The sequence below is a fragment of the Fimicolochytrium jonesii genome (assembly GCF_025526975.1).
Source record: "Fimicolochytrium jonesii strain JEL569 chromosome Unknown EV422scaffold_32, whole genome shotgun sequence".
Taxonomy (NCBI): Eukaryota; Fungi; Chytridiomycota; class Chytridiomycetes; order Spizellomycetales; family Powellomycetaceae; genus Fimicolochytrium; species Fimicolochytrium jonesii.
In genome coordinates, this window is record NW_026515699.1 from 1 (window position 1) to 15,573 (window position 15,573).

Below are 15,573 nucleotides of genomic sequence, written 5' to 3' on the forward strand. Positions count from 1 at the left end.
ATCGCACTCCATACGGTGTCCAACACCCACCCCGGCAACTCTTCAAAACAAATCGTACGCATCATACGTAGCGAAAAGGAACAACGCACATTCGCACTCGAAAACCAACCATCGCAATGGTATCCCCGATCCCTCAAGACGTCGCCAAAGACAAGAAATCTGCAGAATCCTCTAGCGCCAACCAGACGCGTAACGACGACAGCGGACAGAGTCTCGCTGCCGCCTCCTCGTCCCCTTCCACAAGGAACCCCACACCCGGCGCCGCAACGTCCGTCATTGCAGCCAACAACAACAAAACAACACCTGAAACGACGCTCGGTAACCCCATTGCTCCTGGAGGTGAAGCGGCGCCAGGAGGCGTCAGTGACTGATGAGGAGATGGAGAAAGTAGGGGAGTTGTCGTTCGCTCCGAGTGGTGGTGGGGCGGCGAGGGGGGGGGGGGGGGGGGGGGGGGGGGCGGGGGGGGGAGGGGATCGATACGGCGCAATTAGCGGTACCGCGCAATTATTCGGGAACATATGGTGCACCTTGTAACACTATTCGATCACTTATCTCAAGCTTCCGAAACGGACATTAAGCCTGAAAGCCTTATGAAACGCTTAGCGGGATTTAGCCTGGGTTTGCACTCCCGAACTTGTACACATTGTCAAGTGAAACGTGGACATATATCGAGTCTTCCGGTTCAGTTTCTTCTTTGGGGCGAAATGCTAAAATAAATGATGCAATCAATTTCAATCGAAGACGAGCCCAAGTTCGAGACATCCACATTTCGGAGTTTCAATATTGCGCACTTCGTTGAAAATTAATTTTGAAATATTCCTCGGGTTGATTACCGACACACGACTCCCATAAAGTCCATTTGAATGACGAATTCCTCCTTCTTCATGAAAGGAGCGGAGTACTCTTCAGGGCAACTTCAGATGAAGAAGATGAAGGCTTCGCCTATGGTCGGTAGCTTTCGTAGTCAGGGTTGCTGGATAGCATCTTCGGAGCATACACGGGTGAACCAATGCAAAATGCGATGTGTGAACGCTAGCTGGCCAGGAAAGGTAGTTATGAGAACGACACTTCATCTCGGCAACGTTAAGGTGCTCTGGATGCATACTGTAGCACGCACGTGCAGCAATCAGGAGCAAAGTCTCGATGAAGCCCCTCGTACTTAAGATGAAGGCGTGCTTACAACCATCCAGTCTCAAAAGACATTTCAAACAACATCTCTGTTGCGAATGCTGATGAACAATATGTGCAAGAAGAATTCGCAGAACATAGCCGAATCGGGGGCAAGGTCCCAGCCCTCCCTGGTGTCCATTGGCGACATGTAACCCTTGTCCTATACATCCCAACTGGCTGCGATCTATGTATACGAATACTCCTAAACGAAGACATATAATAATTTCTAAGAGCCAGCCCAATCTGTCTACAGATCTCATACGTGTGGTCTAGGGCGTATGGGAGGTATATCGTCTATAGTCAATGGTATAGTCTTAGGGGTCAACCTTATGGAAACGGAAGTCCTATTGACTTCTTGCACTTCTTGCAGATCTTGCACATCTCGGCGGGGTTCATGAGAGTAACAGCACTGCACTGGAACGCCTTGGCGACCTCAGGAGTGTTGGCGACAGTTCCGGCAACTCGGAACCTGGCGGGAGCGTGGGCGTCGGAGGCGACGGCAGCGTAAAGGGCTTCGGGATGGATGTTTTGGCACCAGACTTGGTGAAGGGGAGGAAAAACAGCTGCCCCGGGGGTGTTGGTGATTCCGGGGAGGAGCTGGTTGCGGGTGGCACCGTCGGCGGACTTGTATTCCTTGGACCACATGGCGTTAAGGGATTGGGCCATACCGCCGTCGTTAGCGAGGTTCTCGCCAAAGGTCTGCGCGCCATCGACGCTGGCCTTCGCGCCGTCGGGTGACTTGGAAGGACGAGCATTGGTCTTTGAAGCATACTGTCTTCTGTTCGAACTCAGCCGCAGTCGTCTGGGTCCAGCCGTCTTCGACCGCTCCGTTTGCACGGTAGTGACGGCCGTTGTCACCGAACCCATGAGTCGATTCATATACGAGGACCACGCCGATACGACCTAGGGGAGGAAAGATAGTAAGCGGATGGTATTAATGCGGCGACAGTATGTTGTCGGAAGCGACGGGAAGCCTACCATAGTACAAGTAGTCGGGACACCAGCTCCGTAGAAGGGCGCAGGAGTGTACCGGCGGGGAATACGATTTCATTAATGGGGGGGTTGTAGTAGGCGTTAACGGTGGGAGTTAGGTCAGGGTTGTGGCATGCACGTCCTACGAGTGCAAATGAGGCCACCTGTGAAGAGCCCTCACTCAAAGTGATAAAGTCCCCGTCTTGAAGGGGTAGGCCGGGGCCGACACCGCATGAAGAGACTATGCATCCTGCCCGCAAGTGTCGTAGGGACAGGGTTGCACATCTTGTGCGAGATGTGCCGACCCACGGCGGAAGCTTCATTTGCACAAGTACAGTGATTGCCACCTTTTGTCCTGCCAGTGGTTCGGATTGTGGGGTTCATGATTCCTTGAAGTTTGGCTCAATGCACATGGCCGTGCTGTCGTCTGTTTCATTGGTCGACTCATTGTGGCGATTTGCACAGAAGCAGAAAGCTCTAGTAATGGGAGCTGTTTAGATTTGGCGAATCTTGGAGTGGCGGATGGCACCCGTATTGACCATTACCCCCACCGTTCTTCTGATAACAAACTTCTACGCTAGCAGTCAAGATGGAAGTTTGCTGAGGAGGTTGAGCCTTTGAGCCTGAAAACGTTTGCACATACATACATACTTAAGTCGTTTGCCCGTCATGTCGATGTGTGCGCCTTAGGGTTAGGGTTAGGGTTAGGGTTAGGGTGTGCACCCCCTCCAATTGAAATCAATATCAGTCACTCACGTGCATTTGGCTTTGTGGCAGTCGCTGATTTATTTCAGGGGGGTGCACAGCTTTTTGCGACGTGACTGTACTGAAATCAACCGTGAGAGTTCTGTCGACGGCTTCTCCAGCTTTCTTACGCGGGAGCCCCTAATCTCGTACGAAGCCGCTCGTCTTTGAAGTCAGACGTTCAGTATGTCTAGTATCGTCACGGCTTGCCTGGGCATTTTGTTTGGCATTGTCTTGACAGACAGCTTGCAGGACCACCATTGGTGGCCCTATCTCAGGCTTCGCTCGGACTCGCTCAGGGGAGACGAACTGTCTCATGGCGTCATGCAGCGTGCACTGGTACGTTCGAAGAGTTTACGATAGCAGAGGAGTGTGAAGAGAACGTATGAGGAGAACCATTCTCTCCTACGGTTTATACCTCTGTTCTTCGACACTATGTCTGGTCAGGTGGAAGAAGATGGATGGTTCCTCAACTCTGCTTGACCCGTAGAGTCATATCGGACAACTTATATTGACAAGCGATTTCATCGCTCTTATTTCTCTCTCCTTCTTTTTGGTGTTTACCATTGCGGCCCACACTCAGGCACATTACAAGGCAGGATCCGAAGCCCCTCCCTACTTCATCTCTGTCATCCTTCTCGTATCCACGACACTGATGGGCGTGCTCGTTCGAGGCATCATCTCGGACAAAATAAATCGTCCGAAGCACTTTCTCAGTTTCCTAATTTTCCTCGGCGGCACGGGGATCCCCTTCATCACAAAGATCGTACCAGCTGAAGAATGGATGCACAAAAACGGGGCATCGGGCCTTCCTTCCGAAGTCGCACAGAAACTCCATGAGACCGCTTTCTGGCACATGGTGGTCGGTATCACTACACTGCTGAACATCGCCCTACAGTGTTGCTTTGGATCAAGGGGCGACAAACGGAAGCTTGACTAAGATGTAAATGTCTACGATCATATCCTGAGCTTAGAGTGATGTTCCTGTACAGAGAGGATTTAGAGGGCACTCATGAGGACTTTGTTTAAATTCGACCCTTCTCAAGTTGACTTTGCGTCTTACAATGATTTAAAAGAGTATATGTGGGCCTTCGGATTTCAGGCCCTTGCTGATTTCAAACTGCTTGTGTGGCTCAAGATCGAGTGTAAACAGTACTGTATCCGTCGCCTCGTCGTCTGCAAATGTTACAGTCTTGAACGAGAATGCTGTGACCCCTACCGTCAGTGTCGATATAGGTCCCAGAGTGGCTTCGAGCGGCTTCAGTGCTACCGTCCTGCAACTCAACGGCTTGTCCTCCAGCAACGCGTAAAGTAACTGTAAACGCGGGACCAAACTCATCTCCACAAGCCCCGCTTCTTGCTGATGACAAACGCATCTCAGGCGCACGCATATAAATAGCAGACTCGTTTTCGGCTCCCTCCGAGACTACGTAGAATTTCCTTTTCTCCATAATAAACCTCCTCTTTCATACCCCATTTACATCGATCCAACTATCCAAAATGGTCTACACCCTCCTCGTCAACGTCAAAGTCAAACCCGAACGCACCGACTCCGTCCGCACCCTCCTCGCCAAAGCCTCCTCAGTTTACACGCAAGACAAGGGAACCCTCTCGTGGTTCGTCATGCAATCCGCCAAGACACCAACGGAATTCGCGATCGTCGAGCGATACGAATCGAAAGCGGATTTGCAGACGCATATCAAGAACCCGTTTTATGCCGAGTTTGGGAAGACTGTGGGCCCGTGGTTGGATGGGGAGCTGAATATTCAGCATTTCGAGGAGATTTCAAGGTTGTAGGATGGAGTAAGATGGTGTGAGAAGTAAGCATTTCGAATGCCAGCGGCGATGGAGTTGGTTCTGTATATGGGAGCTTGTCAGCATTGGGGTTTGGTCGAGTGGTAGCCAAAGGAGACCTTAATGGGCATGCCGGCCCGGCGCCCCGGTCCGAGATGGAACGTACATATAGTTTTCACGCATACCATTGTAATAAAAATAAGCATGCCGGCCCAGGCGCTTTCCACAAAGTTTACAAGCACTGTCCACACTTTTGACGACTGAGTTTTTGGTTATTGTAACCCTTTCTCCTGCGCTTGAGGCCGGAACGAGCGATATGGGCGCAGATGTTGAGATGTAAGGGGAAGAGGAAGCGTACGGCGCGATGCAAAGACCGGAGGCCTTTACGACGGAGCACTGCATCCTGCACGACGCTGTGTAATCTTATGTGGGAGCAATGGCTGCTTCGAGCTCGTTTCACATTTTGAAAGGAAAGAAGCTTGTCGTCAGGGCCGGTCGTTCTATTCTACATGACTAAGAGGACCGATATCTATGTCCGGTGAATCTTAATAGTTTATGATATGCAAGGGGATGCCTTAAATATGGTCAATCGCTCATCGACACTGGCGGTAAGGGACTCGATCTGGATGGGACCTCGATTTTGCTGTCATCACACGCCTTCGAGTCGTCCGTCGCCACCTTCAGTGTCTAAACTGTAGTCATTGACATCGCTCATGTCCGCGAATCCAATTTCGAATAAAACTGCCGTACATCATCATCGGCCGTGAGCGCCAGAATAGAACATACAAAACTCGACCGCAGCCGCGCCCATCTCCATCTTTTGCGCTTCCGGGACCACACCCACCCCAAAGAGCATCGAGACGCCAGCATCCCTGTCGAGTAAACGCGCAGCAGCTATGGTCAGCTGTTTCCGCTTTGTGCCATTCTCCTCCGTGACGGTGTAGCCGAGAACGTGAAACCAGTCTGATCCAGTGAACGAATCTTCGACGAAGCCGTTGTAGAGGGCTTCCATCGCTTCCTCATCACATTCAAATGCCTTCATCTCGACCCCAAAGACCTTTTCCCGCAGCTGCTGTTCGGTTCGCACGATCAGGAACTCCAAATCGCCGTCAAGCGTCGCGTCCTGCTGCCGTCCAGAAAGCCACGGCCCAGTCTGAATCGCCATTAGCTTTCCGTGAGGGGTTTTTGAGAAGCCGCGATCCAGGAGCGTCGCCCGCATTTGGAACGGATAAAGAAAGGCGCCGCTAGCGAGATTGTCGCAGATGACGAACTCTACCGAGAGCGGTATCGACAATAGAGGCGCAAAACAATTTTGCTCCTTCGCTGTTTTCGTCCCGGTCCAATGAGCGGGTCTCTTCCTCGGGATCTACGCAGTGGGTGGGGAAGAACCACTTTCCGCTCTGGCTAATGAAAAAGTGCATAGCTCCAACGGCACGACGGCAGCGTAAAGCCCTTCAAGTTGTTGGCCTTTGCCCGATGAACAGATAGTCTAACAGTTGATAGCCCTAATTTGTGTCACGCTCAACGCTCGCGCACGGATCACAAGTTGATTGCGCGAGACGTTGCCTTGTCGAGGAATGGAGGCTACGACATTGGGGAGGTGCGGTCGCTATCGCTGGCCTTTGAGAGCGTGGTGGAACGTCCTTGGGGTGGCCCGGCTGCTGGGTGCACTGTTAGCATGTCGGGTTCTTTTACCGAGCGGGACGGGGGGCGGTCAACGGCGGACAACGGCGCGCTGGAGGCGGCTGAAGCCAAAGCCCTGTTGTTAGAATCGCTAACCACTCGAAAGCAGCGTCGGGTCTCGGCAGTCCATGAAATTTGACTGTTGTTGCAATACTGGCCTGACAGCGTCGAGGGAGCTCGCCCACCAGAGTTATGAGTTCGTTGGACGGGCGACTGCTTGCCCACCGAAGCGCGTGAGACGTGAACCTCCAGCGGGAATCTGAGCGGGAATATGCATCCCCATGGGTGCGCCCTTGCGCACCATGTCCGGATGGGGATTCTGTGAAGCATTCCGCAATTTTGGGGAAAGCTTGCAAGGGGGTAGAAGATGCATATGTATGGGGATGCATACTTGTTGCCTCCTGTAGAAAAATATCCATCCCCATACTCCTTGGCGACCGCTGCGGAGGACAACATCATATCCGTCCACAGTGAAGGCAATGAGATGGGGCCGCCTCCTACATCCGTCCCCGCTTCCATTGCCGCAACCGTGCCCACAACCGTGCCCGCAACGTGCCCGCAACCGTGCACGTCCGACGTCCCATCCAGCCAGGCGAAGAAGATCAGGCTATTGGCGCTTGCCCAAGTTCGTCAACGAATACGCGGTGGTCAGTTCATGAGGGACACGCCGATCGACATCAATGTTTCATCTGTGTTCAATGCCTCCGGAATCGTTGGGAATCGTTCGGATTACAAGTACACCATGATGCAGAGCATCCTGCATACAATGAATCCCATGGACACTTCCGCTCTCACCATGATGCACGCATTGTTGTTCAGTCCTTTTGAAGAGGTGCTGCGAGAAGCACATCTACGAGTTGATCGAGACCATTATCAATCCCACCAAGAATGGCAGGACGCGATCGAGAGTTTCATATTGGAAATAAATCGGAAGATGGTCGAACTGTTCCACCTGGAGTTGGATTTGATGCGGGACTATCGAGTTGATCTTCTCTCCCTGGTCTTGGCTGAACGTGAGCGCGCGTCAAAGGAGGAATGTAAGGAGATGGAGACGGAGATAGAGGACAGGCAGCAAATGTAAATATACCATACAGTTTTCTGTTTATGTTTGAGTCTTGAGTCGAATGAAAATTGAATATCATTTCGTGAATTTCGTGTCAGATCCATTACCTATGCCAGAGGAATGTTGTCGCCGTGCTCGTCGATGCTTCGAGCTCCCGCCCCCAACAACGCCGATACTCGGAGCGACGCACAAACTCCGAAGTGGGTCCCAATTACCCCTGATGGTTGGCTGACCAGATGGTATCGTTCCGCGGCACCGAACGCCTTGGTGTATGCTGCCACTGAGATAAAGCCGGTGAGAAGGAATGACAAAGTGGCGTATGTCCCATCTCTAAGTGGCGCGAGATGAAGCTAACATCTCTACTTGCTCCAAGTTCATCTCGAGAAGCTGGTTTTTTATGATTACTACTCAAAACGTACACATAGAAGTAACCTCCCCCTAGAGACTGCACTCCTTTGATAGTAGGATGTTTCCCTGCAGTTCCCTTTTTCTTTCAACCGTCCCAATATGGTGCGCCTGCAATTCCGCAAGTTTTTCAAGTGCTTTGCCCAGCACGGGGAAGAATAGCTCCCGCACTGTCAATGAATCGCTAGAAAGAGTCGAAATGCAAAATGAGTCGACATATCGAACAAAATGTTGAGAGTGTCCGTGAGACCGACCTTCAACTCAGGAAGAGCATTGACCGCATCTGCAGGCAAACTAAAGCACATCCACAGGCAGCCATCAATTTGTGCCTCGAACGTCTTGATCAATCGTCGAATGACAAGAACATAGCCGACGCCAAAGGCCGTGATTGATAAGGCGAAAAAGGTCACCGTAATCCCCTTCAATTGAGAGTTCCGGTTGCTAACATCGCTGACGATGAGGTTACTCATCAGTTTTGCCCCCCCGGACAGATCATCTTGTATCGCATATGCCAGTTGGAGATCGGGATCATAAAGATTTTGCTCAGCCGCTGGTTTAGAGATGAAATTTTCGAGGCTGGCCACCCATCTTGACACTGAGGTAAACGTGAGCTTGAAGTTAGCTACCTCTCCCTCTGAGGTACAAATCCCAATGTGCTTCCGCCTCCTTCACGTACTTAGTGCTTCGTAAGGTGACGTAACAAGGTCATAAGTAAGTCCAATGGAAGCATTGAAGTATCTAATGAGGAACTCGATCACATAAGTCCCAACACGTCACCAACGATTGCAACAGACGGAATCTCGAACCTTGTACTGGGATTGCAACGGAGGTAGGTCGAAAAGCAATTCCCGCTAGTCGTAAGAAAGTTGCCCAGACTCGCAAAGGCGAACACTGACGGATAGCCGCCACCGTTGGTGAGAAGGTCATCGTTCTGGGCTTTGAACGCGTTGTTCCAGTACGTCAACCAAGCTCGGTAAGATTCCGGCGGCACAACATAATTCGTCTCGTTTGATGCTAGCTCCAGCGCGGTTGCTGTAGTGATCATGGTAAGATGGTTCCGATTAGACACTCCTGCTATAACACGGGAAATCACGATGGAATCCTACAGGGAGTATAGACAATAGGTGGTCTGTCAGCTCCGCGACGAGATGCAGGCTATGCAATACAAGTTCCACTCACCGATCCTTGTGACAACGTGGGAATAAACATTGCAATGCCGGGAAGAATAACGGAGAAGAAAAAGATGGCAACACGCTGAAATGGAGATGCGCAAACGGCTGGCATCAGCCTGCTATAAACATCTGCAGGCAACAACGCCTCAATCCTCATAATACCTTGATCTGTGTTTTGGGTCCATGGCCGAGCATTATGCGGGCTGGTGGAAACCCCGCCTCATTGGAAGCTGCAATTTCTGCAAACGCCTCTGAATTCTCCATTTTCTCCATGATCATCTCAATCTCAGCGTCGTAGGCCTCCATCATCTGCGTGACGTGCTCTCGGGAGATACCGACAAAGAGATTGAGCACAGCTAATTGCTTTTCATGCACTCGCTTTATCATTGGCCAGAAGTGAAACACCGCACACACGACGCTGGCAACCCCCAAAACGACCAGGATCGCAACTATCATTCAAAGCAGTCGTTATTACGAAGAGACTCTCTTCTCCAAAAAGTAGTGCTCCGATCACTTACTCATGCCGTTGATGCTTCCAGTGATACTGGTCATGAACGTGGCGGTAGCATCCGACGCCACTTGAGTATAAGCGGTAGCCATGGTGTTCATGTTGTCGATGAACCACAATGGAGCTAACGAGTACTGGGAGTTGGTAATATCAAGGGCCGTAATGTCGTTGACATGGTTGGTGATTGACCGACCCAAGGTGAAAGTACTGTATGCCTCCATGTGATCTAACAGCGAAGATTATGGATGTCAGCCATGGAGAACCTTCACCGGGAACTGCGTAGGTGGGTTTCAAATACCTCCTCCAGCATTGCGATCGCGAATGACAATATCCAGAGGATCGCCTAGTCGTTCTGCTTCCAGCAGCGCCATACACACTGGCTCCCAAGTGCGTCCGAGCATGCTGGTTATCAGATTCATGGTGGTGTTGAACTCCGTGGCGGGATTGCCAACAGGAGCAACGCCTCTTCCAAGGTTTCTAATTTGACGAGCGTACATTGTAACTTTTGAAAGCCACGGTCAGATTCCGGTTGTCGTCCATTTCATCCCTGAAATGAAGACTGCACTTACATCGCGACGAAAAGATCCGAGGTCTGGCTCGGTCGTAAGCCAGGGGCAAAGCCGAGAGGATTTGGCTGTACACAGACAGACAGAACCCGAAACCCCCGACGATAAGTATAAAAATCAAACAAATGAGAGCTGAAGCAGTGATGTTGAAGGTGTCTATGGGATTTTTCAACCCTTTCGCGATGGCGTCCTTGAGGTAGCGCTGGTTGCGTTCCCTCTGACTGCCGCCCGAGGACAGTCCTGTCACGCTTCGCGGAGCTGGTGGGGCTTTTTTGCTACTCTCTCCGAGTGAAACTTCCGGGTGCGGCATCGTGGTTACTGATTTGCCTCCTGGGCGCGACTTCGTGGAATCTCTGGAGGGTTCCGAGAACTTGAACCGCCGACTTGCACCAGCGGCGTCTTCGCCAACTTGAATTTCATCGTCGTCGTTCGCTATGTTGAACTGGACTGCCGAGTTGGACTCCATGACCATGCTGGGGACGGTGGGCATGCTGGGCATGCTGGAGTACGTTTTTGTTGGAGTATTTCGGGCGAGGCCGGCATTCGCCGCTGCCGCCGCTGCGGATCTAGCCTCTTCCTTTTCTAATTCTTGCAATTGCTTTTTGTTTCACAAGTGAGGACATGCCAATCAGATTATACTGAATAAAAGCTGGGACAACCCCCTTCAAATACTGTGCTTACCGCAAGAAGCTTCTTGCACTTTTCCGGATCATCCGTTGCCCTCAGAAGGAAGCTCGCGTAGCTCTGGAGTATCTTCTTGGAGTTCTGTGTTTTCATAAGTCAAAATTAACTTCGAATCAGAACCAATAAAAGCCAATGCAATTAACTAGTATACCGGGAACTTGGCCACCAGGTTCTCATAACGGGAGAGCGCCTTCAATCGCTTTTCCTGCATGTGTTCCAGCAAATAGGGCAGACAAGCGAATTTGTCTTTTTCGTTCCGCAAGAATTGCCACAGTTTCTTGATGGCGATCAAGGTCTCCACATGATACCGCTCTGCTTCCTCTTCCAGGGCATTCACTTCTGCGTATCGTGCGACCCCCATGGAAGAGGCTACCAAGTCTTCTTTCCGCCGCTCCTGCTCAAGAGACATTTCTTCCATGAAGATGCAAAAGCGAGTGTCCACGTGCGGTTTGGCAGCCTATGTAAATGCGTGACGACAGACTAAGTACCGCGCTTTTCCCAGAGGAGGAGAGGCTCGCAGTAGTTTTACTCCAACCCACCTTAGCAGCAACAAGGCAGTCCCAGATTTCGCTTGACGGCCCCAACTCAAAGTAGGAAATGTAATGGGCCTGCATCAAATGAACATTTGGAGAACCCGGAAACTGTTCAGCCCCTCTGCGGAGTAATATTGTGGCGAGTTTCTTGGCGCTCGTATCGGCGTTATGTTGCAAAAATCTGAGAGAGAGCTCCACGTCGTATGAACTCGCAAAAAGCTTGATCGCCTTCGGCTCGTGCTTCTTTACAATGTTATCGATGGGCTCCATCTGACTAGACTCTAAATCCACATCGTTGCTTCCCACAACTGTGTTCGTCTGGAGCAGAGACCCTTTCCTCTTAAGGTTTGTCTTTCGAGAAAGGGTTCCATCTCTGCCTCGAGGGCCTTCCGACTTCATGGCGGCTGTCAAAATGAAAATAAAAACCGGGTAAGAAGTCCACTTATTTATGGAACACTTCGCTTGAAATGACACTCGGTCCTGACCTTTTAGTTGGGCATAGACTCGGGCAGCGGTCCGTTCTCTTGACTTGCGGGACAATGCAAACCCAATGGCAATCCCAGGAAGAACGAGAGAGCACACAAACCCGAACGGTGCAGCGCTATCAGTCCATTCCGGATGGTTATGCACGATAGCTGAAGTAATCCCGCAAATCAAACTCCCAAAGCACATTCCCGCGCGCGCATCATTGATCACCCCCTTGAAGTAGGGTTGGTAGCGACATGTCAAGTAGAGCATAATCGTTGAGGAAATAATGATGGCGGTAAGCACAGCGGCGGGGTCGTCGGCTGCAATTGTAGCACAGACGGACAGAAGCATTCGCAAGCAGCTATATAAAGCATCGATGCGCCCAGTGGTTTTCGCATGAGGGTCCTTTCCCATCGGATCGATCCTGAAGAATATTAGACTTATCACGACGCCCTGGAAAAAAGAATGCGATAAGGAAAAATGGCGTTGGGCACCAGAGAGCAATACGGTTGCCAAATTCGATAGTAGACCCTACGAACCTGTACAGACAAGTATAGGAGACTGATAATCGAAAGGATGAACTCCGGGAGATACTTTGATGTGAAGCAGCTTGATGGTGAAGAGACAAGCAACACTGTATGGTTGGATGTGTCCATACAAGCCAGACCATGCAAGAAAATCTCCAGGAGCGGAATGAAAAGAACCGTTGCTAATAGTGTCGTCATGATACGCAAAATCTGCAAAGGCCAAACAACTGCGCCGACGGTGTGTCAAAGCCTGGACTGTACTGAATATTCGCGGCGATACATTCAATTTCCCGCTTTACCTCTTATCTGGGAACCTTTCATAGAGAAGCCGACCACCAAGGTCAAGCCAGCGGTGAAGATTGTAACCACGAAGGCAATGTAGAACAAGGCAGCAAAACGGATGTCGTCGTCGGGCTTTGCAGACATCGGATTGAATATCAGCGCTGAGGAAGCATTGTAGTTAGCAAAGCGGAGGCTCTGAGCAAAGAGTTATGATCGACCTTCAGTCGTCATACGTACGAAACCATGAGGGCATTTTGCCGTATCCCATATTTGGGCGCAAGGCAAAAGAGAACAGCTGCAGGTCCTCCAGAACAGACAAGGCGCATCCCATAGTAACGGGGATCTCATTTCCGTGGGTCATGGCTATCCAAAACAAGTAATGTTGTACTCAAGGTTAGCGCGTTAATCACAATATCAAATGCAGTGTGCTTGAGCTACGTACCATGGAGCAGCCCGAACTAAATATGAAGTGTGGGAAATATGAATGGGACACTCGCGTTTTCACCCATTGAAACACAACCAAAACTCTCCATCACACTTACTATTGCAGCCACAAAGGGATGCTCACGAATCAGTCTCGTCTGCCCCCTCTTTGAGGACGATCTGCCATCTTCGATGCTGTCCATTTTGCTTCTCCTTTTCCACTATTACGGCGAAACTCTTTTGCGCATCCCACGACGAGAAGAGTTACAAGACAGTCTACTTGTGGTCAAATATCTCCGAAGGAAACAGACGCAGATATCTATCCATGAAATCTGACTGTTTACCGATACGTAATACTAATCAACATTTTTTTTGCCGCCTGGAGGAGCTTCCGCCGTCTTGGAAGAAGGCGGACTCGGGCGGAGTCCCACCATAGGTTTCGCGGTTAACCAGCTATCTCCAAATTCGATAGGAATTTGGACCGCCCCCGTGGGCCCAGAATCCCAGATCCATGTTTCCCCGGATTTCCCGAATGACAAGTTCCAAGAACAAATGAATGGCGACCATCCCCGAGGGGGCCGTGGTACGACCGAGTACTCTGCACTGATCAGTTTGCTAATGATACTGCATGCAATTTTAGCGCTGAATACCGCCGGCAGACAAGTTACCCCAAATTCCAAAATGGCAGCTTCGTAGAGAACAAAGAGCTCAGCCTTGGGTGGCTCCGATGGCATGCAGCTCCGACAACGACAGCATGATTATGTAAGGCGTGGAGACTGTCGAAATGAGGCGCCGTCACTTCTGCACTTCTGCTTGCGGTGGATGGAGTTCACAACGTACAGCATATAGTCTACAGGAGAGTTTGTGCATGCGGGAGAGTTCCAAACGCACAGAATAAATGAGTCAAATCTGTTTCTTTCTGTCATGTTGAACAACATGCTCAGCTGATCGGCGGGATTTATTCTCAGAGCAGACGGGTTCCGAAGGTGGTCGACGTAGCTGCAAGCTGAATTTACGGGCCTGCAATTCAGGGGTTCTTACGGCCGAGAATAAACAGCAAGCATGTGCTGGTTTAGCCGAAGAAGGAAGAAGGAAGAAGGACAACGAAGAACAACGACGAAAACTCAGGTTGTCAGCGCCATTTTGGAAATCAATTGTATTCCCTTACTACTACTACATATGACCTATATATCTATGGCCTACATATTCCACCTTTGGCCAGTGCAGCGAATGCAAGCTACTTGGCAAAACTCTCCTAAACTACACACGGGAATAAAGAGATCCTACGCCGTGAACATTGCCTGCAACTCCTGATCGTTGACAAAATGAGTGCCACCCCCACAACGCCAGCCGGAGTGTTTTGTACCAATTGAAACCCGCGGGGCAGGGACAAATGCGACGAATCCTCTCTTGGACAGCTTGCGCTTTGCGAATCTCCGCTTGCAAGGCCTGTTTACCCATCTCTCTGCGGATGCGCTCCATCTTTTCTGCGTCCGCTAGTTTCGCTTCTTCGAGCTCAGCCCAGTCTTCATCAGACACGCGCGGGTCACGACCATCTTTGGCCTGGTCTTCGTTCTGCTGTTGATGGAATGTGTGAAAGTGGTGGATTATTCCCTGAGAAAGGGTCTAATTCGGGTGCCACAATATCCGAATTTCGTCTGGGAAAGCCCTTCTGCCCATGTTCCATGGGCACAGGGCATGTATTTGGTCCACCTTCAATCAAGCCTCAAGGGCGCATGATGGCTTTAGAAAATTTCAGATGTACGGGGCAGGAACATCCATCGGCACGCCCGCATCGTTAAGACCACCGAAGAGTCGAAGACCTTTACCACATCCCCCGGATTTTCTTCACTGAATCAGCGAGAGGCGTGCCGTCGAATATTCCCAAACTTGCCTCAATCTCGGCAAGCTCTGTCGCCAGCATCGCTTGCGGTTCACCTTCCCGGGCCGGATCTTCATTCGGATCCCCGCTTCCATGCATGTGCGCAAAAACAGAACACCTGAAGTGGTGTTCCCACAATGTGGCAGACGGGAAGTGGTCCGCGTACGCCGTTCGGGAAATATCCTTCCGGGAGTCGCAGAGCGCGGCCATGGTGTTCGCTGTCTTCCGCTTATGCCAAAAAACGCGGCACCCCACTTTGTGTGACCACGCCTCAGACGTTGATCGAAATCGTCGTGCAGATTCCGGACAGCCAGAAATCCATTGCGGCCATTGCACAACCGTATATGTTACGTGGTTTGGTGGTCCGCTTGAGACACTTTTGGCATGAAGGAAAGGCCGACGGACGGCGAGGACCCCGTATTGAACTGTATACGGATCCGCCTACACGCAAGTTCATCCCATTACACCAGTTCCATTACGGTCCATTTATGGAAAGATTCATGGAAACCCGTGGGCCGTAGTGTGGTAGCACAGGGCGCGACTGCTGAGAGGAATGCAGGCAGTTTCTGTACAAAGGACAGTTGTACTGTATCATATGTCCTGTACAGTACGTACGTAGCGGCAAGTACAGTACATATAAAGTGTATATACAGTACGGTATGTAGCGTCAAGGGCTTGGTATATATACAGTATGGGC

General features: G+C 50.8%; 6 protein-coding genes across 6 annotated transcripts; 3 read left to right on the forward strand and 3 right to left on the reverse strand.

Moving 5' to 3' along the window:
• Positions 1-1,443: 1,443 nt before the first annotated feature.
• EV422DRAFT_264790 (uncharacterized protein) lies at positions 1,444-2,268 on the reverse strand. The gene is made up of 2 exons (XM_053065826.1): positions 2,149-2,268; positions 1,444-2,073 (listed from the first exon to the last, which is right to left on the reverse strand). Exons 1-2 carry the CDS (start codon positions 2,149-2,151, stop codon positions 1,498-1,500), a joined length of 579 nt encoding a protein of 192 aa, XP_052921864.1. The 5' UTR covers positions 2,152-2,268; the 3' UTR covers positions 1,444-1,497.
• A 695-nt stretch (positions 2,269-2,963) lies between these two features.
• EV422DRAFT_264877 (uncharacterized protein) lies at positions 2,964-3,923 on the forward strand. Its single transcript, XM_053065827.1, has 2 exons — positions 2,964-3,225; positions 3,470-3,923. The coding sequence occupies exons 1-2, from the start codon at positions 3,073-3,075 to the stop codon at positions 3,824-3,826; spliced, it is 510 nt and encodes a 169-aa protein (XP_052921865.1). The 5' UTR covers positions 2,964-3,072; the 3' UTR covers positions 3,827-3,923.
• A 463-nt stretch (positions 3,924-4,386) lies between these two features.
• EV422DRAFT_500579 (uncharacterized protein) lies at positions 4,387-4,683 on the forward strand (the record flags this gene model as incomplete). The annotated part of the gene is made up of 1 exon (XM_053068145.1): positions 4,387-4,683. One exon carries the CDS (start codon positions 4,387-4,389, stop codon positions 4,681-4,683), a length of 297 nt encoding a protein of 98 aa, XP_052921866.1.
• Positions 4,684-6,957: 2,274 nt separating this feature from the next.
• EV422DRAFT_543437 (uncharacterized protein) lies at positions 6,958-8,108 on the forward strand. Its single transcript, XM_053071329.1, has 3 exons — positions 6,958-7,440; positions 7,525-7,720; positions 7,800-8,108. The coding sequence occupies exons 1-3, from the start codon at positions 7,019-7,021 to the stop codon at positions 7,866-7,868; spliced, it is 687 nt and encodes a 228-aa protein (XP_052921867.1). The 5' UTR covers positions 6,958-7,018; the 3' UTR covers positions 7,869-8,108.
• Positions 8,109-9,214: 1,106 nt separating this feature from the next.
• EV422DRAFT_265038 (uncharacterized protein) lies at positions 9,215-13,318 on the reverse strand. The gene is made up of 12 exons (XM_053065828.1): positions 13,114-13,318; positions 13,014-13,029; positions 12,809-12,934; positions 12,589-12,732; positions 12,302-12,516; positions 11,780-12,215; positions 11,301-11,698; positions 10,913-11,218; positions 10,759-10,842; positions 10,081-10,675; positions 9,810-10,013; positions 9,215-9,737 (listed from the first exon to the last, which is right to left on the reverse strand). The coding sequence occupies exons 1-12, from the start codon at positions 13,195-13,197 to the stop codon at positions 9,514-9,516; spliced, it is 2,832 nt and encodes a 943-aa protein (XP_052921868.1). The 5' UTR covers positions 13,198-13,318; the 3' UTR covers positions 9,215-9,513.
• Positions 13,319-14,254: 936 nt separating this feature from the next.
• On the reverse strand, positions 14,255-15,086 carry EV422DRAFT_509327 (uncharacterized protein; the record flags this gene model as incomplete). Its single annotated transcript, XM_053068838.1, has 2 exons — positions 14,255-14,572; positions 14,847-15,086. The coding sequence occupies 2 exons, from the start codon at positions 15,084-15,086 to the stop codon at positions 14,255-14,257; spliced, it is 558 nt and encodes a 185-aa protein (XP_052921869.1).
• Positions 15,087-15,573: the final 487 nt, after the last annotated feature.

Excerpts from the sequence above, each read along its gene's own strand:
- EV422DRAFT_264877 (XM_053065827.1), top strand. The coding sequence starts at position 3,073 with ATGTCTAGTATCGTCACGGCTTGCCTGGGCATTTTGTTTGGCATTGTC. Across the intron at positions 3,226-3,469 it reads GCGTCATGCAGCGTGCACTG|GCACATTACAAGGCAGGATC; the intron begins GTACGTTCGAAG and ends GCCCACACTCAG.
- EV422DRAFT_543437 (XM_053071329.1), top strand. The coding sequence starts at position 7,019 with ATGAGGGACACGCCGATCGACATCAATGTTTCATCTGTGTTCAATGCC. Across the intron at positions 7,441-7,524 it reads ATAGAGGACAGGCAGCAAAT|ATCCATTACCTATGCCAGAG; the intron begins GTAAATATACCA and ends ATTTCGTGTCAG. Across the intron at positions 7,721-7,799 it reads CTGCCACTGAGATAAAGCCG|TTCATCTCGAGAAGCTGGTT; the intron begins GTGAGAAGGAAT and ends ACTTGCTCCAAG.
- EV422DRAFT_265038 (XM_053065828.1), bottom strand. The coding sequence starts at position 13,197 with ATGGACAGCATCGAAGATGGCAGATCGTCCTCAAAGAGGGGGCAGACG. Across the intron at positions 12,216-12,301 it reads TCCTATACTTGTCTGTACAG|GGCGTCGTGATAAGTCTAAT; the intron begins GTTCGTAGGGTC and ends TCTTTTTTCCAG. Across the intron at positions 10,014-10,080 it reads TCGGATCTTTTCGTCGCGAT|TTACAATGTACGCTCGTCAA; the intron begins GTAAGTGCAGTC and ends GGCTTTCAAAAG.